The 20,696-nt window shown below is 40.1% G+C and overlaps 2 protein-coding genes across 4 annotated transcripts; both read right to left on the bottom strand.

Annotated features, from left to right (window-relative positions):
* Window positions 1-1,987: 1,987 nt before the first annotated feature.
* On the bottom strand, window positions 1,988-8,716 carry LOC123961403 (L-lactate dehydrogenase C chain). Of its 3 annotated transcripts, XM_046036759.1 has the most exons (9): window positions 7,625-8,716; window positions 7,280-7,420; window positions 5,378-5,514; window positions 4,490-4,607; window positions 4,096-4,269; window positions 3,842-4,015; window positions 3,622-3,739; window positions 2,969-3,092; window positions 1,988-2,434 (listed from the first exon to the last, which is right to left on the bottom strand). In XM_046036759.1, exons 3-9 carry the CDS (start codon window positions 5,504-5,506, stop codon window positions 2,267-2,269), a joined length of 1,005 nt encoding a protein of 334 aa, XP_045892715.1. In that variant the 5' UTR covers window positions 5,507-5,514; window positions 7,280-7,420; window positions 7,625-8,716; the 3' UTR covers window positions 1,988-2,266. The 3 variants fall into 3 exon arrangements, with proteins under 3 accessions (XP_045892715.1, XP_045892716.1, XP_045892714.1); XM_046036760.1 differs by lacking the exons at window positions 7,280-7,420; window positions 7,625-8,716 and adding an exon at window positions 5,966-6,045; XM_046036758.1 differs by lacking the exons at window positions 7,280-7,420; window positions 7,625-8,716 and adding an exon at window positions 5,893-6,034.
* A 958-nt stretch (window positions 8,717-9,674) lies between these two features.
* tmpob (thymopoietin b) lies at window positions 9,675-15,721 on the bottom strand. Its single transcript, XM_046036757.1, has 6 exons — window positions 15,111-15,721; window positions 14,835-14,952; window positions 13,689-13,841; window positions 13,330-13,439; window positions 13,143-13,243; window positions 9,675-11,630 (listed from the first exon to the last, which is right to left on the bottom strand). The coding sequence occupies exons 1-6, from the start codon at window positions 15,342-15,344 to the stop codon at window positions 11,246-11,248; spliced, it is 1,101 nt and encodes a 366-aa protein (XP_045892713.1). The 5' UTR covers window positions 15,345-15,721; the 3' UTR covers window positions 9,675-11,245.
* Window positions 15,722-20,696: the final 4,975 nt, after the last annotated feature.

The raw sequence follows: 20,696 nt of genomic DNA, 5'->3' as shown, positions 1-20,696 counted from the left end.
TTCCCTTGCCTTGTGTGTGAGTTAGGATTGTTCAACTCTGCAAGATGAGATGTGTTTACTTATTGCTGGACTTTATGATTGTCTTCTCCTTAATGAGCTTGAAGAATCCAGTATGTACAACTTGTTATCGATTTAAGAAAAAGGCTTGTGTTCGCTTGGGGCAACACTTACATCATTCACACCACATGGTGATTAACACCATGCTAAACACCATTCAGTCATTCATCACGCTGTCTACACCGAGGTCTGAGAGATGAGCCCCAGTGAGTTTTATTGGAAATGGCAGCCTGAACTAGCCTTGACTGGGTCAAACAAAGGTCACCAGCTGACATATTGAAGTGTTTATCTTATTTATCGTATTTTTTTGACCTGACATAAATCAGAACAATTTTCTTTAAAAGCAACTATTTAGTTTGGGAAGATGTTCACCATAGGCTTATCAGTCAGCAACACATGAATTTATCCAGTTAACTACAAAATTGCACTAATCTCCACCAAGACTACAGAGATTTTCCCAACTGTGACTGGGTTGTGACACAACATATACTCATACCTAGATGACAAAATAGGTAATTTGTTAATACCTCCCAAAACAACACATATAAGATTCCTACCAGTCCACCTACAGGCTACTTAAGTCAGGTGACATAGTTAACACGTAGTTAACGTTGTGAAATGGTGGCATTTTGGTTTGGCAACAAAACTACTTGGTAAGGTTTAGGAAACCTTTTGGGTAGTAAGTAAGTAAGCCTACGTGACGCAAAGTGAGTAACGCTATTTTACTTGAAATTTTAAAAAACTCCGCATTTACTGGACTTCACATGGGACTCAAGTACAAGCCATACGACCACTAGAGGTCTCAGCCACAATAAATGTAAATATTATGGGTGGGGAATCACCAGAGGCCCCACGATATGATATTATCATGATACTTTTGTCACAATCAACTTTGTCAACATCTGTTTTATCTAAAAAAATATATTTCTGTTTGTTCATCTCACTTGGAGCTCATTTAGCATTAGCTTCATCATTCTCGGCTAATACTACCTCTGAATGGTGGCGTGTAAGATGAGCCATCATGTTTCAAGTTAATCAAGTTAATTTCTCACGAGCAATTTATATTATAAAAGATTGTTATTTGGTGTCTGTGTATCGATACATTTTTGCCACAAAAAAATATTGTGATACTATCTGTATCAATTTTCCCCCCTACCCCTAGTAAATATGGGTCGTAATAAGATGCCTAAACAAACAGCCTATGTGTTAATTTTTCTGGTGAGGACAGGCTGAATTTTCTGGGTTTCCTGTTTCACAACTGGTGGTGATACTATGACACCACACTGTTCTTTTAATGGCTTAGTTTCATTAGTTTACATCAAACTTGACCAGAAATGGGAGGAAGATTTAGATAGAAAATATCAACTGACCTATGCACTAATATTTTATATTGGTGCTAGAAATGCCTTCCTACAATGCAAAATTGTACACCACAACTAATAAATGAATGCCAGGATATCTAAAATCTATGTTTCCCCTACATGTGATGTGTCAGTGTTCCCCTGCAAACCTTAGCACATGTTTAGGCCATTCTTAATGTTGTTAAAAGATGGAGTGGACAGAGATATATTACTGGAGAAACAATTGCACCACACCTGTATAAAAGGACATTGTAGCTTTTGTCTCCTTGTTAGCAAGCAAGATGAGTGATATTCTTATTCTTGTTGGATTAAAGACATTCTGCACGTCTTTAAATTGGAAAAGACTCACTTAAGGGCCCATGTAATTAAAAAAGACCTGAACTACAGCTTTTCTCAGGAGTTTCTGACATCCAAAAAGAGTTCTGATAGTAGGCTGTGAATAAGACAATGTCCAGTCGCTCATTTTGACCAAATGCTGCTTCAGGCTGACCAATTTAAACTAAAAGCATTATAGAAACATCTTGTAAATTCTACTTTAGCGCGGAATAACTGACCACATGCACTTCCTGTTCAAGCAACCACAAACTTCCTTTATTAAACATCAAAGCAACATGAGGGGTCCCGCACTTCAGCATAGTCGAGGACAAATGAGTCAGAGCAGTGTTTCACTCAGTTGATGTCACATTTGGTGTCCAGCGAGCAGAAGTGTGCAAACTGACACCTATGGCTAAATCTGGCGGGATGAAACTCCCATACGCCTGTGAATCTACAAAGGGCAGTGGATTGAAGCTGAATGTAATACTGCGGGTGATGAGAAGCCAGGAAGGTACAGTGCCCCCAGCTGTTAGTTAGATGTCCTGCAGGTCCTTCTGGATGTCCCACAGCGTGTTGGCACTGGCCTGCAGTTGGGCCACCTCGTCGTCTGTCAGGGTCATGTTGACCACGCTGGCCACACCGCCGCTGTTCAGCACGCAGGGCAGACTCAGATACACCTCATCACTGATTTCATACATCCCCTGTTGACAATGAACAAGTGTCAGGAGAGAATGTAAATTCTTATGCTCATATTTGAAAAGACTGAACCAAGCCACAACTTCAAGCTGAAAGCAAAGGTTTGAAACTAAAAGTCAATATTACTTAATTTGTCTGTTCTAACCATGTTTTAAATGTGACACGCACACTTTCAACATTGTATTTTAATCAGCTTGAAATAATATTTACTTTCAGATTTTGGCTTACAAATAAAAAATGTTGACACCTCAATTTGAGCATGAAAAATTATAATTTATAAAAATTAAGACCCACATTTGCTGACATTTGACATTTCTTGCAATAAATCAAAAATAATGAACATGTAAATGCTAAAATGCTAAGAAAGTAACATAAAAGTAATTTAGTGCACAGTACTAAACTGTTTTAGATGATGCTACATAGCAACATAGCTTTTGGTTTATCTCCAAACTGGATGTGTTGATGCATTTGTTTTAAATTAAAGATGCAGTTTCTAAAATGTATGCAAAAATGAATCTGTGTGTGGAAGCAGCCTTTACCTGCACCATAGTGGAAACAGGATGAATCCTGTTCATGTTCTTTATGAGGCTTTCTGTCAGGTCCGCTACACTCAGACCAATGGCCCAGTTGGTGTAACCCTTCAGTTTAATCACCTCATAGGCACTGAGAGACATAAGACACAAGTTCATTTTCAGACTGCTTAATGTTTGGATTTATTAGAGTTTGGTGATTTAAATGGTGATAAAGCGGATAAGAGGCACTTAAAACACACACACAATAACACTCTTAGAAGCAACATCTGCTGGCGGTTGGTTGCATAATGACATTTATGAATATATATAATATTTCAATAGTTATCACTTTGTCTCTGTTTTGATATGTGACATTTATTGTCAAAACATTTAAATTCAGATGATAAAAAGTTTAACTAAAGTGTAAAAAAATCCTTTACATTTCAAAACATGTGCTGAAAACTAAACATATTTAAATTATTATTTAAGGTCTAATGTTGTGACCTGATTTTAATAAAACTTTGAGCTTATTGTGATGTTACCATTCATTTAGACATGAGAATAGTGAGCAAAAATGTTACAGATGAGTACTTCGTCACAATATGATTACATCGAGAGGCGTATAATAAACATTGTATTACTCAAGGAGATGGGAGTAACCCAGGTGAACTTCAGCCTACCTGTCCACCACCATCTTGTGGGTTTCCTTCCAGTTCTCCTCGTCACAGTCGGTGCCAATGTCTGGGTTTAACGTCTGCAGGTTGACTCCAGCCACGTTTGTTCCACTCCACACAGGCACTACGACACGCAGTGAGACCATTAACTACATACTTCACACATCACACTGTCATAATCTGGTTCTCAATAATATATTGTGATACTTTTGTTTTGCTTGCTCACCACTGGTGTCTCCGTGTTCTCCCAGGATCCAGCCGTTGAAGCTGCTGGCATGGATTCCCAGTTTGTCAGCCATCAGGAAGCGGAAGCGAGCTGAGTCCAAGTTGGTGCCGCTGCCGATGACGCGGTGTTTGGGAAGACCGCTCAGTTTCCAGGTTACATAGGTCAGCACGTCAACTGTTGAAGGGTGTTGTTATTAGAAAGTATGTCTGTATGTGAGTGGAAAAAAGACTGAAGAAATGTGTGTTGGACAGTACCTGGGTTGGAAACCACAATGATGATGCAGTCAGGGCTGTATCTGACGATCTGAGGGACGATGTGCTTAAAGATGTTGACGTTTCTCTGGACGAGGTTCAGCCTGCTCTCTCCCTCCTGCTGACGGACTCCTGCTGTCACCACCACGATGCGGGAGTTTGCTGTCACAGAGTAGTCTGAGAGACACGGAGGAAGAGGAGGAGTAGATTTGTCCTCACTTTCAGATTACCCAGGTACAGTTAGATAATCAGAGGTTCAAATGTCTTTTTTTAATGCCAATAGTGACATAAATGCTCCAGTCACAATGCTTGCCAGTTAGCTGCACCCTGTAAATACCCGATCTGTGTTTATCAAACTAAGATGGAGTTTCTTGCCATGTCTGACGCGTAAACTTGCCTTTGTCTGCAACTATTTTGGGGGTTTTGAGGAAGAGGCTGCCGTGCTGCAGGTCCATCATCTCTCCTTTCAGCTTGTCCTCCATTACATCCACCAGAGCCAGCTCATCAGCCAGCTCCTACACACATCACAGACGTTCAGAACAACACACACTTTTAACCCCACAGTACACTCATTCAGCAACATATCTTGTTTTGGCCAAAGTTACAAGTTGAAATAACCTCAATAAAGAAGTTCAAGCTGTTTGTTTTGAGGGATTAAATATATCTGACTCACTGTTGTTGAACGACCTCCATCTGGCACATCAAGTGGTTATTTTAAACTATAGTTTTCTGCATGCATGCTCTCCCATAAGGAGACATTATATCGCTGCATTTTATATCACTTTAACACAGATCACACTCAATTATATATATACAGCATAAATTAAGCCTAATGACTAAATTAAAATTATTTTATTGCAGGATAATTAGCATATAAAACTGGATGGGTCAGTCTGACGATTTTCTCAAACTCAATTCAGATAAAACAAGATGAACATATATTTAGTCACAAATCAAAACCTGATCATAAATCTATATTTACCTCTCCCTGTTCTTAGCTACTTTGTCAGCAGTGATCTGCTTTGCACATGGTATAATGACAGTTAAAATTAGATAAAGGGATTTCTCAGTGTAGTAAACCAATATGGTAAAGTTGCTGCTACTATTACTGTACTGTCATTGTCCCCACATTTTAACAAGGACAGTGAAGGGATAAAAGTCATCAGACACCAAGAGATCAGTAATCTGGTGTCAGTCCAGGAGGATCCTGGGTATTACCCCATCCTGTGACACCAGCAGGCGTGAAGGTAATCTGAGCAGAGGCAATAACCAGTGGGGCTCTTACCCTGAGCAGGATGCTGACAGCACAGGCCATGCCCACCTGGCCCACACCCACCACTGTCACTTTATTCCTAGGGGGCTCAGGAGGACCACTGAACAGTGGGGTGATCAGCTTCTGCATAATTGAGGCCATTCTCAGTGCTGAGGAGTGTAACATTGAAGAAGGGGAGGAAGGAAAAAGAGAAGAGTGTTCCTGGTCAGGAAACATGTTGAGGACAAGTGACAGACACTAAAAAGCAGAGACACGACTGAGGGAAACAGTCCTGCACCTAGAGAGCAGGCTGCATGCTCAAACTGCATAAATACTACATTCAGGACATTGCGTGTTATATTGTGTAGAGGGATTACAACTTAAGCCTGACATTTATGTCAGTGGAAGCATGACTTCTCTGACATCTAGATCCATTACAAGACAAAAAAGAAAACACACTGACTGAGCTCCGTCCTACACACTATCCCCTTGTAGAGTTCACCTTGAAAAGACACTCGGCCTGACACAAAAATATCAGCAATACTTGCATTTTTCTGCGATGCTCCGAGCAGCGAGGTATAAATACCAACATGTAATCAGCATGGCAAACTGAATGGATACCTAAGGTGTGTTCTCACAGAGCTGCGTACCCCCTGCATCCACAACACCTCCCACAGCCACTGTTTGTGCAATCCAGACAGCCGAGGCCGGTATCCGGTCAGCTGCAGCAGTAGCACAGAGCACATGTGACTCTGGGCCGGCCCCTCTCCTTTCCTCTGCCTCCACCCTCCTCCCCAAATGGAGGACGAAGCACTATAATCTGATGCTGAACTTGACTGACTGACTGCAGACTGTTAAGGAGTTACTGTAATCCCTTAACGCTGTCTCCATCTGCTGCACCTGAACTACATATGAACATTAACCTTGTGACTAAAAGGACGTCTCCCAACCACAATAACAAATTTCTTCTACAAATTATTTAACACTATAATGCATTGTCCTATACTACAAATACAATATTGCCACTGTTAAATAGGCAATAGGCAGATTTCTGATCTAGCTGCCTCTGAATTTTCTGCTCATTACACATCTGGGAATTGGTCTTACTTTATGCTGCAGATTGTGTAGTACAAAAGGCACTACATTGTCTCTCCAACTGAGATTCCACCTTTAAAGTTAACAACGGTGTTCAGAATATAAAGTTAATAAATTATTATACAAGATGCCAGTGTACCAAACCTGAAATAAATCATACTATTGGGAATCTACAAAAGATAGCTATATATCTCACAAATTTCCATCTCTGCAAGAGGATAATGTCCCGTTGAAAGTGCAATGATGAACTGCCCATTCATTCACCCTGAATGAAACTGGATTACAAAGAGAAATCGTTGCACACTCAACGCATGTAAACACGAGCGGTTAATGAGGGGGCTTAGCCTGCAAGGTCACGGGACAGTACATTTCATGACTGTTAATTACAGAAAAATAAAAACATGGTTGGTACCTGAATAATCAGAGAACCAAAGCATCATCAGAGAATTGCCCTGTCAATGCAAAATTTTCAGACAAGACAGCTGTGGAGCCAACTGTTGAATGTTTGACCACACATTAAGCACTTGAAAAATGTCATTTCGGTATGCCTGCTAAAATCCGCACAAGGGGTACAGAGCGCATGAAGAGCAAGACACAAACACATCAAATTCAGCTGCTTCATAAAGAACAGGTTTTACAGTATAACCTTTCCCATGTTTAGTGTAAACAAACCAAAATCCAACCATATCCAGACTAAATATATCTGCCTCTGGCAGATATTTCAAATGTCAAACATAACAATGAATATCAGGGCTGGTCACTTTTTTAGTTTACATTTTTGGTCCAGTTAGTTTAAGTGTAAATGTCTTGTTCTTTCTCTTGCACTACAGGAAGACTTACCCTTGGAGTGCTGTACTGTGTGCCTGCTCCTCGTCCTGCTGTTCTGTCAGACTGCAGCCTGCTGGATTTAATTGACTTAAGCCTCTCCATCCCCTACAAAGTCTCAGTTTGGTCACCTCAGTCAGCTGGTACAACCTTCACCTACAACAACAAATATATTTACTCAAAAAAAAGAAAACAGAGAAAAAGACAGAAAAAATGGTTCCATTTACCACTTTGACAAAGGTCATTAATTACCTAAATCCCATGTTTGATTAAATAAGATTTTTTTGCAAACCTACAAAAAAAATCAAATCTATTTTTCATACTCAGTATTACACTTCATTTGGAGTTGCAAATAAATACCTGCTTCATAGCTTCTCTGCACTGGTTAAGGTCCAGTGAAGGACCACTGCAGTGTTTTGGCTGCTTCACATGAAAATTACTCCAGAACTTCCAATTGCAGAGCCAGGGAGCTGCTCCAGAACAGATGGACTTTGGGAGTATGTGTTTAGGTTTAATTTAGGTAATATTACCACAGACAACAGATTTTGAGGTTCAGTCATTTACTCACTCTTGGATCTGATTGAGGACACTGACTGCTGAGCATTTCTTACTCAAGCACAGACACCACTGAGCCAGCAGGGGTAGACAGAAACAAACAGTAGGGTGACCAGAGAAGACAGACATCTCATTAGCTGTGAAGGGCAGCTACACTCAATATTGCTATTGACTATTAGTATTAGTCCTAACAATCAGCCTGTCATGTTGTCCACCACAGTTATGAAAAAGTTCCTTACTAACCACGGCTGCATAAGTATGCAAAATGTAAAATGAGTCTGTATTTATTTCTCCAGACGTGCTGCTGTCAAGAACTGCCAACACACAAGAAAGAATAATTAATCTGGGTCTGAATTTAGTGTCCCATGGCCTAAGTAAGGTTTCAGAGGATGATCTGAATAAAAAAGGGCTTTTTAGTATTAGAAATGAAAAATACACAGGTGATATAGGACACCAGGCCACCTTGCAGCATTCACAAAGGCCACCACAGCACTGCAAGACAATGGTGTCCCTGAGTGGATTAAGAAAAGGTTTACAGAGATGGTCAGATAAAACAAATACTGAAATCTGGAGAGATATTGCAAGACACTTGGGAGAGGAAAACTTTTAAGTGTAAGCACAGTGTGTTTCCACTTTAAATTCACTATAAACAGAGGAAACCTAGCAGGGTGTGTCATCCTATCCTATTATGCACAGCCGCCGCTGCCAATCTGACTGGTGTCGACCTAATCTTTCTTCTTCAAGCAGTTATGTCACATTTATATGTACAGGGGACACGAATGGGGGACATAGCACGGTAAGAAAACGTTAAATGAAACTCTCATTGTGGTGAAGTAACTTTGCTGATTCAACTCGCATTGTCCAAACGTCTGGCAAGCTAACGTTACTGCTACGTGAGCTAGCATGTATTACCTTAACGTTTATGTTGTTGGCCAACTGCTGGCAATGCTTCCGTTACGTTTACTCACCGGTGTCCATGTTTAGTCAACTAGCTGCGTTTAAAAGGAATTACGTTATATTGTTGTCAGGCTGTATTCAGCTAACATCTATGTTACCACCACCGTCTGTAGCAACGTAAAAAGGTTAGGTCGGTTTAACGGGTTTCCCTTTAAAACAATAAGATGTTTGATTTTAACCCCGCTCTGCCGCTGGCTTTGTTCTTTTCGAACTGCGAGAGGTCCAGTTCGAGAGCCCCGCCCGTCAGGTCCGTCACGGTTTCAGACTTCAGTGACGTTACATAAAACAAATCAGCTTGCTTGAGATTGCAACGTAATCCTCCAGTATGAGCACCACGCATAGACTGTATGCACCACGTCCACTTCGACATGCTCCATTACACCATGCTTTTATTACTGTAAGTAGCCATGGTATTCTCTGTGATGAACGTACACATACAGATGAGTAGAAAGCAATGGTTGCCTAGAACAATGATTCTCAAAGTGTGGTTCTGGGAACCACTGGGGTCCTTGAGGGGGCTCCAGGAAGTCCCCAGCAAAAATGGGAATAATTGATTTTCACTGTAATCCCATCTATATGTAATATGACAGACTGTATGACTGTTTTGGTCATGGGTTTCATACACTTTTGGTAATAAAACATCTAAAAGCCAAAACATGGGCCCATGGTCTAATTTGTGTCAGTTTAGGGGTCCTTAATGTGGAAAAAAACCCCAAAACATTGAACCGGCCTAGAAGAATGGAAAACTTTTTCTAAAATACTAAAAGTATGGATTACATGCAATTGTTAGTGGCATTTTATACGTGTTGCCATACAGTGATTAAAACAAGGGAAAATACTGATATAGCTCATTACAAATGTTCCCAGATGGAGCTACAGAAGAAAAAGAAAAACTATCTGGTAACAACCAAGTTTATTTAATGATACACTGCCTACATTATCATAAATAAACAGATTAAAAATCCTTACCCACATAACCCCTGTCGTTTCTGTCCATCGTGGGAGAGCTGCCTGGAGTTGAATCACTTGTGTTAAATCAGCAAGGTTCAGATTAAGATACAGTATCAATTGCATGGATCACATATTGCTTTTAAATGTTACCTTTTAAAATCTGCTATAAAAAAGTTGAACACGCCACTTTAGAAAAATATCAAAATAGAAATAAAGATGCCCCCGAAATCTTCCCACCCACATCACCTGCAGTGAATGCATCCTCCCTCCTCGATAAACAACCCCGCTTTTCAGAGTAACCTACAGTGTCTTAATTGTGGTAATTTGCACAGGCAGAAGTGTCCCAATAGGATTAACTTTCTCCATGTGTCTTCTTTGCAGATCTGTCATGTCTGGACACATGCTGTCACTGAGGTGGGCTATGTGGGTGCACTGCAACAGCCAATCCTGCATATAGGACTGAAGGATCAGAAATCTAATTAAAAAAAAACCAAAAACATAACAAAAATAAAAGCACAACAGAGCACTAAAACCCAAAGCATGTAAACTCAAATGGGCACACTGGCAGCGCTGGAAAAATCAATAACCTATGATCGAACACTGCAATTTCAGTTTAAGGAGTAATTGTCAAATAAATGGTAGATAATCAATACTAAAAAGCAGTGTCATTTAGAATAGTTTGTAAATTGATGAAGATGTTGATAAACGATCCCATAAGTACAGTAAATATGATTACAATACAAAGTGGCAAGAATAATCATTTTAGTTATAATCATAGAGTCCCAAATACAATGATTCAAACAGCGCTCAGCCACTGAGAAAAACAAAAAATAAAAACAAACCTTTTCATACCTCATCCTGAACATGGGCGGATTTTCCTCATGCAGCGACGTGACCAGATTACACCATGTGTCTCCTCCCAGCACAAACCACATTAAAAAGATTGATCTAAATTGACCTGAGCACCATAGAAATAATGAATCACTCTATCTAACCCTATAACTACAGAGCAAATTTTGAACGTCATACAGAAACATGTAGACATTCTGGTATTAGTAGTAGCACTGCTTTGTGCTTGAAAATGGGAGGGCACTAAGTGCTAACAGTGTCCAGGCACTTCACAGTCAGAAAAACACCTGGCACAGAGAGTTAGAAACTACAGTATGACCTTCAAAAACTACAACCATGCACGGATAAACTGGCCTCTCAATTCTGCACTTGATTCTACATATGAGGGTTAAATACACACAGACACAAACAATTCACAGATTAAAATCAACATTTAAATGAGTCTCTTCTGACTGCCGCAAAACATCGTTATCCAGAAGCTACTATGTCCTCTTGTGGTGAGAGGAAAGCTGGAGTCCGGAGAGGAGACAGTTTATCGTTCCAATTAAATCTGTGTCCTTTGTCCAACCATGTAGGTAAAACGAAGAGGTGAGCCAAGTTTACTGCTTGAGTTGTGGTGTGCTGAGGCAGGGATGTGGCGTGGGCACGGCGAGAGACTGCCGAGGGTCTTTACTTGCCGGTGCTCTCGGTAGCACTGCTGCTGCTGATGCCCAGGTAGGTGGCTGCGTTGTTCACAGCTCCCTCAAGGGGGACGACGACGGTGTCCACGAGGCCTTTGAGGGTGTTGATGTGATCGACGTCCAGGTTCTGGTAGGCATAGTAGAGAGAACCAGCCACCACAACAAGGAGCAGGAGCTTGAGCAAAATAGACAGGAAGCCTCCTCGTCGAGCTGGCGCTTTGCTTGAGGCGGTGTTGCCGACTCTGGAGAAAGACTCAGAGTAAGAGCGGGTCTCAGTGTGGACGTCGTGATGCACACGGGACTCATCCAGCCAGTATTCACTTGGTTTTAGTGGCCGACCAGCCGCCCCTCGGATTGGACGCCTGCAGGTTGCACTGATTAGGGAAACAGAATCAAACTTTAAGGCCTAGAACAACACCAAACTTTTTTTTAACTCAAGGTCTATGGCAAGCCTTTTTAAAATGTATTGCTTAAAACTTAAATGTTAATATTTAGAAGCTACTAGTACTTATTTAGTAGTTACTAGTAACTATTCCCGTTTTACTAGTAACAATTGATTAGATACTAGTACTTAATTTTTATTTACTAGTTAACTAACATTACTAACAGTAACGTTTTCATTTTTGCTAGTACATTTGTTTTGGTAACTAGTTATTCATTAATGACTAGTAAAATGGCATGTTGTTAGTAACATTTTAATTCTTACTAGTAAGACTTACAAGTAACAAAAAAATACGCACTACTATCTAAATAATAGTGACTAGTAAAATGGAAATGGCTACTAGTAATTATTCAATTAGTTACTAGTAACTAATGAAAAGATGAACCACGGAGCCCCATAGATTTCAATGGCAAAAATGTGCAATTACATGTTACTAGTAACTCATGGAACAGTTACTAGTAACTTAAAATTAAATACTAGTATCTAATCAATTGTCACCAGTAAAACAGGAATAGTTACTAGTAACTAATGGAATAATTACTAGTGACTAGGGCTGGATGATATGGCCAAAAATGTTATCACAATAAATAGTTTCATATCTTTCGATACTGATAATTATCACGATAAGTATCAAATAGTTATTTCTTTTCGAGTTTAAAGGCTGATTTTTGCTCCTGAGCTAAAGTTGAAGAAACTTGATGGTTAATTGTGGTTTAAACTCTTCTTTATGGTCAACAGTTGAGGCCAAACAGTGGGTCACTTCATAAATCTGAGGTAGAACATTCAAAACAATTATGATAAAATCTTTGTTAACAAATACGCACAAGTAAAATTAAGTAAATGCTTTTTTAGTACTTTTTCCTCAACAAAATCAAATCTTAATAAAAATGAATATTTATTGAACATTTCTTATTGTTATTGGGGAAAAAAAAATTCAGTGTTTCCCCATACGTTCATTTATTTGTGGCGGCCCGCCACAATATCAACGCTGACCGCCACATATTGATTTTGAATTATTTTCTTACTAGGCCTATTTAAATTGGATTTGATTTGATCCTCCCTTTCTCGCTTTCGCTCACCCATCCCTCTCCCTCATGAGAACAGCTGCACTTAAACAGCAGTTTAAGTTTGCACAGTTTTCACATCTGATGCCATAAACCAACCCTGAAGAAGCTTTGGTCACGGCCCCTGTGACCCCTGCTGCTTCCATTGGTGAGTATGTGAAATGCAATTGAAAGCTCCCGGAATAAGCTAATAAGTGTTATGTTTTTGTTTTTTTTCCTCCTTCTTAAATGAAACTTGAGTTTCCAAGATAAAGGATGCTCTTTCATGTTCAATGTTTATAATAAAAGACAAATATTTAGCAGAACTTGATTTGTGTGCGGGTCTCAAAAGAAGAAGAAGGGGGGAAAAAAAGATTGCTAGAAAAGTCATCAATTGTTACCTCATGCCTGTTGGTGTGCTTATTTCATTGGCAAGGATATCTTCAACAACACTCTCGCTGACCTTCTTCGGGGTTTCTTCAGTAATAATTTCTTCCACCACCTATCGGAGTAATATAAAAACATGTTCACACATACTTAAAATTTACTCCTCCACCTTTGAAGGTGGGAATGGCAAAACTGCCTCACCTTGGTTTGTCGTCTGCTGCTGGTTCTGACGGTAACTGGGGTTTTACCCCTGCTCCTCACTGGCTTCTCCACCACAGGAACTGGCTCTGGTTCAGGGGCAACAATCTCCTCTGAAAAACCACACGTAATGTAAAAACAACAGTGACAACATTGCAATATCAGTACAGTAATCAGTGTTTTTTCAACATTTAGTCAGGGACCTGCTGCAGCAAGCAGGTTTACCAAACTGTCTGGATCATTTTACTAAATAAAAGAAAACATGTTTTAAAATATACTGACATAATCGGGTCATGTTATTTGTCTTGGTAAGTAATGTGAAATTTAAAATGATCATGAGGAATGTGTGGGTCAGAGCTCACCATCTTCCTTGTCACTGTACTGGTCAGAATTTGTGTTGCCATTCTGGTTACTGTCTGCCTTGGGGGGGAGAACTGTGACGTCTGTAGGAGGTTCAGCTGGAGGCTGGTCCAAAAGCTTCTGCAGCTTCTTCTCATACAGCTTACGGGTGGAGGCTGAGTGGAGGAGAGGAAGAAAAGGTTAAATGACATAACACATTGTACTTTAACTCAAGGATTTCTACATTTGTTAAATTAAGTCATTTTTTAAATCTTGATTACTTGAACACACAATATTTTCCAAATACCTAAATTATATTTTTTTTAGTAGATAATTTGAGGGTTCAAACTAGATCCTTTCTCACACAGCATTCAGCTGCTTAACTAGCTCTGATCACATGGTCTGAATTTGGCACTTTCTTGAAGTTACACTTGATGTCCTTTATCAAGTTCCCAAAATAATGCTTTTTATGATGTTTTTACAAAGTTTATGTTATACAATGTGCTGTTATGTCTGGTTGTTGACGTTCATATCTTTTATGCTCTTTGTGCAAAACAAATACCCCTGGGGCAATAGAGTATTCATTTATTGAGCTGGGCTGATAGATCAGGTGATAAACATTTTGCATATCAAGTGGTATCCATGTATATGTTGATCAATAAGTAACACAAATTTGCAGTACTGAAATTCCATAGATATGTCTGAGGTAACAGAAATGGTGTCTACATATTCAGTCTATTTTTCAATTGTAAAATGTCCCGTTCAAAACACACCTATTGGTCAAGATTCTTTAAAAAAAAAAAAAAAATTTAAGGAATTCATACCAAACAAGTATATAAAAAAGTTAGACACTGTATTTTTATTTATTAGATCTTTAAAACTTATATATCAGCTGGACTATGGTTTAAAACTTATTTGGAACCAAATAAATTGCCAAATTACTCAGTTGGGTTATGACTGGTTAAATTGGATAAACTGGTCAACAGAAAGACAAAGTACATACATTTTCTTTTAGGTGAATTACTTTATGCTAAACGAATTAATATTGCCAATAGATGTATTCCTTACCTCGATTCTTTGTATTTTAGAATAACTCCAATCTAATCTTGTTTCTCATGTTGGAAAAATAAGTTTTCTTCCCTCCCACAAAAGTCTGAGACGGCCCTTACCAACAATGGGCCCCGAGTCCACACCATGTTTTGTCAGCTGTTGTTTTAAATCTTCATCAGTGAGATCTGTCACCTCCATTTCCTCTGTGCGAGGCTTGTCTGTCTTTTTGGTAGCTTTCTGCAAAAAATGAAAATAAAAAATGAAAATAAAGATTTAAGTTACATATCACTCAGCAAGTCATACCTTACACTTGTTCTATCAAGCAGGCAACCACATCATATCACAGCGCTTCCCGCAAATGAAAAAAAACAAAGACCCAGTTTGACAAAACTTACTCTTCCAGATCGACTTTTGTTGGACACCACGGGGGCAGGTAACTCTTCGTCGCTGGAGAAGGTGTCTGCAGGTGGGCTCTTCTTGTTGTTAAGCACGGTCAAGTTTTTCAGATACAGCTGCACATACACTTCTTTTTTATGCTCTCCGCTGGGAAGTGGCACATTGTTTGCTGCGAGCTCATTCTTCAGCTTATCCTTCGTGAGAACCGACGGATCTTCCAGGAATTCTGCCATGTTTAAACTTTTATTTTAGTTTCTTGTTTTTGCCGCTTCCACCTAACGGAAATTAGCGCGTTCACTCGGCAGCTATGAGCAACAACACCGGGAACGTGACCGAATAGCACTGTTGTCAAACACGACTGGCGCCTAACCCGCTGCCAATTCAGCTAGCAGGACAGAAGCGGTTTAACAAAATATACGCCTAGTTTTGCGTGTTAGCCTGAAAGCTAAAACATTCGCGGGTAGCTTGTATTTTTCGAAAACCGATCCACGCGTGTGCTGCAAGTGAAACCAATGCAAATATCTAAATTAACCAGCTGTAATGTGACTGAATTAGCTTAGCTTCAAACCGGTCCCACTTGCTTCTGTCTGTCCGCGGTTGCAACAGGGCCAAACAACAACCAGCTCCGCTATTGGACGGAGCGCCCCAGTAAGCTCCACTCTGATTGGCTTGCTATGAATGGAAGATTCACAGGCCGCCGCCACAAAGAAACCACAGGCTGTGTGTTTTAGATAACAGCTTTATGTAAATCTCACCGACGATATTTCTACTGTTGTTTGATTTATCTGACGTTACTGACCTTATTGATTTTAATAACTACACAAATGCGAGTTTAAGTAATTAATTCGAGTCGCATTGAGTGGCGACAGAACAATGTTAATGGCGGGAGAATAACACCGGGTGTTATTCGCGTTAATATATGGCCAGTTTCAGTCTCTAGCATGTCTGTTGTATGAAATAATGGATTAGAAGTTAATACAACATAACTACAGTGCCACTAAATGTTTTCATATTATACATAATGTCGCAGTGAGAGAATGTCAAGCCATTTAGATGAAATCTGCCTCTGTAACAGAAGAGGGCAGCATGAGCCACATTATTCAAAAGAAACACGAGTTAGTCTTATTTGAGGCGTCATGCTGTTCAATATCAAGCCAGCAAGTTATATAGCACAGAAGTTATAAAGGTTAATATAGGATATTTGGGTTTTAAAAAAGTTTTCAGAGATGTGCAGTGATTTGGCTTCTCTAGGACTTCTGTAGGACTTTGTATGAGGTTATTCCAGAGTTGAGGAGCCACAACAGCATCACCATTAGTTTTCAGCCTTGACCTTGTAACAGTTAATCTGCACAAAAGATCTGAGGAACCTAGTGGTCAGACACAGTCTTAATTAAAATGATAAAATCAATGACACAAGGGGGACACAACAGGAACACACATAAACTGGTTCTAGCTTCTCCAGTGAGGAGGATTTGCTGCCTTTGGTGTTATATTATTGCAAATTGAATATATTTGGGCTTAAGGCTATTTCATACAAAACAAGACATCTGAAGACATCGCCTTGGGCTGTGGGAAACTGTAATGTAGTTTTTTTTTGTTATAATCAACTTGAAATGCCATTTTGTTTCACCTTATGGAATCGCTGAATAAATATGAGGGCAGTAATTCAGAGGTCTGGAGGCAGGCAAAGTTTTCAATATTTTTTGACATCTTATAGACTAAATGTTTAATTGAAACAAATAATTGATATATTAATCAATAATGAAAATAAATAAAGTTGCAGCCCTACACACAGTCATGGCAGTGTTTGACCACCTCACGCCTGTCTTCAGTCTCTGGGCAGGTCTCTAACTCTGCGGCAAGCCCCCCCCCGCCTCCCGCTGTGGGGACAGTGGTTTGAGGTGGCACTATGTGGCTCCCCACCTGTCTTTCAGACCTGCCTCTCTGAGGCTTTCTGGGATGCTGCTGCAGAAACCAAGCAATTGATCCCCACCTCAGCTCTAAACCACACTAAAATATGGCACTTCAAGTATAGTTCAGCTTTTCCATAGTGCATATGCCAATGGAGTGTAGGCATAAAAAATGTTGAGCCCTTGAGAAACACCTCTTAAGCTTTCTTTGTATGTAATTTATACAGAAAATAAGGCACGGGCCAAGAATCATAGAGAGTGCCTCTTTAAGCATAACAGTCATGGCCTCTGAAAAATGATCAAAGCCTGCTCTTTAATCGTCAACATTCACATTTTCAGAATGAGTTCATTTAAAGTGGAATTGTTCCACCTGATGTCGAACAGTCAGTATAATCATTTCTTGACAGATGATTGTAAAATAAATCTAGTGAACAAATTAAACAAGTGGCTGGAGAAAGACAAAAGGCAATTTATGGGAAAATAAAGGTGGATTTCTGATCACTTAGACAAATGTTGAACACAGACTCCTGGGTTGAGTTTATCTTGGATTTTAGGCATTTCTAAATCCCAATTGAGCCAACCACAGAAGTAGCTTAGGAAAAGTCAACCTTTACCACCCAGAGAATGTCTGTTCCAATTCCACTGACACAACAAAACACATACCTGTGAAATTAATTGAAGTTATGAAATTTCAGTGCAATGTACGATCACAGGGATCACCTTGCCACCTCCTGGGCATACATGTGTTGTTAGATGTATAAATACTTTGTTTTCTCCATGTTTATTTTGTTTTAGAAAATTCACGTTTAAAATGTTTACATTACCAGAAATTTTGTTGTACCATGCAAAACTAAAAAAAAGGTTTTCCAGCACTAATCTATCACAACAATCTCTAAACCTCAGTGGATGTTGTTACTCCAGTGCCAAACTAATTAAGATCAAGTCCTGGGCAGTTTCCTGTGCAAAACGGAGGGTAGGATGCGGGCAGCAGGAGCAGTGTATTTCATAGGAGCTGAGATTTGTGTGTCCTGGCCTAGGAACAGCCATCTAGTAGTGCTCACAGTATATTTTCATCTGTTGACAATCCAAACTCTACTTAAAGGACACATGCTTAGTTGTAGACATATCTGTCAGGAGGAAAAATGAGACTCCCTCTCTGCCCTTGTTGATGCCTAGTTGGCCTCCTGCCTATTTGTATCATAAGTAGTCCTCCATATATTTGCATTGCTATTATGATTTGGGCTTTTCCCGTTTTATTTGGCCATTGAGTACAGAGACACTCTTGCTCATGTCCTCACTGAACTTAAGGCAAACATTACTGTGTGTGAATTTTCATCTAGTGAATGAAGCATTTCCATTAAGACTCCAGAGAGGCACCCATGGGATGCCATGTTGGATCGTTGGGGGGGAAAACTTAATGTAGGCCATCCATCCTCTCAAAATGTAATGCACTGACATAAAAGGATCAAGACAAATTTGATCTGTCAGAGCCACTGAAAGTGCATCTTCTGCAGTGGTTGGTGACCACTACAAACAAACTGCAATGCAAAGAAGCTTCACTGATGTAGATGTTTTATCCACTTCACAGTTCAGGGGAGCATGGGCCCACATAGTTAAAGTGGCTATAATCAATATTTTAATATTAACAGTGGATCAAATGATTACATGTAATGTGAATGGGGTCACTCATAGTGACAAACCCGCTTAGAATGGTCACTTAAACTCTGCAGTTCGCCTCAGCTACATGGAGCGTTTAAGCATCTTTCAGCTAATTGCTCTAGTTTAACAGCTGATAACCTTATTGTTTTGGTTCACTCTCACTGCTCTCATGCTGTCATTTTCAGACTCAGCTGGCAGTGAAAAAGTTCTAAAAAATCAAACTCTACACTACCTGATCAGTGCAAAACAGCAAAGGTTATCGACTAGCTGGTTAGCATAGTTTAGCATTTAGCTGCTAAATAGCATTAAAAGAAGAGTGAATACTGGACTCACATTCATCACATTACCAGAAACATAACTTCGAATGAATGCTAAGGTTGCTTCATATCTGCATGATTAAATAAGCAAATGTTTGCTAACAAGTTCCCCAAATACGCTTTGTGAGGCAATGTTAATGTTGTGTTTTTGACTTGTTTCCACTGCCCCCAAGAGGCCAAAAAAATCAGTTAATGCAGGTTAAAGAGAGCACGTACTAATGAGCCACTGTGTGCCAAACACAATCACCTGTCTTGACCAAATGTATCCACTGTCTCCTAGCGTAGACCTTGATCCCCCATGCCAGGCCTTCAGCAAAACATTGCAACTCAATACTTCAACAACTAAGGGAACATCTTTTAGCCAACACAACCAGTAAAGTGAAATTTTCTTAGTTAAGAGACAATGACACACATTGCAATATAGTGTCAAAACACTCATCTACTTTGTATATTTTCGGAAACCACATATTTGACTTCCCTCATGGTTCACCACCAGGTAGGCCTTTATTTTTTTTTTTTTTTACATGCCTGTCACGGCTGAACCGAATGGCCAGTGGCTCACAACTAAAAGAGAGGGCAACTTCACACAGGTGACTGCCAGACTCTTGAGTTAACAGGAAAGAAATATTTCCGTGCTTAACTTGGCTGAAGCTCTCAACAGACCTACCTCTGCTTAGTTTTTCTGTCCACATGGCTGAACACTGGTACCGGACCAGTATGGGAAGAGCCAAAGACTTCTCAAAAGCCTCCTGTGATGTGTTGGTTGTGACACCGCTGTGCCCCTCAACTGTTTCCTCTCTGCTCTGAGCTCACATGCCCCTCACTCAACTGAGGAGTCACCATTCGGGAGCGTCAGCATTTACTGTACCTAATGAATGAGAAGCAGACAATCAACAGAGACTCAGCAGCACTCCTAGCTGCAAGTGCCAGATCAGAGAACATGCCAACAGCTCAGTGAATTCAGCATTTTATTGCAATTGTTGGCAGGACTCGAACTCAATTTTCAATTAAGTACCAAAAAAGAAAAGGGAGTGGATTTCATAAAAGCTGACAACAAGAGACCTCTTTGGGGACCTTTGTGTGAGGTGCTTCCATAGACTGACATGAATGTAATTTCCTTACTGGTCCTTCTGGTGTCAAGTTATTTTAAGTAATAGCTCTCAGCTCTGAGCCTACTGCAGCCAGGACACATTCCCCAAAAGCCTGGTACTTCAGCTGATATGATCTTATTTATTCAATCTTGAAAACTGAAACTTCTAGGCCTCACACTGCCTCGCTGACTCAATGGACTGCTTTTTTGCTGGACCTACATCAGAGCTATTTGGTCTGTGGACTAGGAGGTGCACAGTGTGGAAAAAGCACTTGTCGTCATGTTTACTGTTCTTCCAGGAGGCAGTCGTGAAGGTTCGGCTCTTGTAGCAGCTCATAGTTTGAGGTAGTAAAACACCAGGGGCCTATCGATGCTCTGAAGCCTCACAGCGTGGCTCATCCGTGCCAGCGGTGAAGGACAAATGTGCCAAAGTCTGCTAGGTTTGGCTCTTTTCTCACCCCCCTGGCTTCCAACACCGATGTATCCAGCTGAGGTACAATAATTTGACACCTCTTAAGCAGCTGGACCCTTTAGCGTGACAACCACTGCTTTGTTTAATATTCCTGCATATTTTGAATGCAATCAAAAATTTCAGTCAGCAACATCTAA

The sequence above is a fragment of the Micropterus dolomieu genome, linkage group LG22, assembly GCF_021292245.1.
Source record: "Micropterus dolomieu isolate WLL.071019.BEF.003 ecotype Adirondacks linkage group LG22, ASM2129224v1, whole genome shotgun sequence".
Lineage (NCBI taxonomy): Eukaryota > Metazoa > Chordata > Actinopteri > Centrarchiformes > Centrarchidae > Micropterus > Micropterus dolomieu.
Note: the sequence above shows the minus strand (reverse complement) of the source record. Positions and strands in the feature narration are given on the sequence as shown.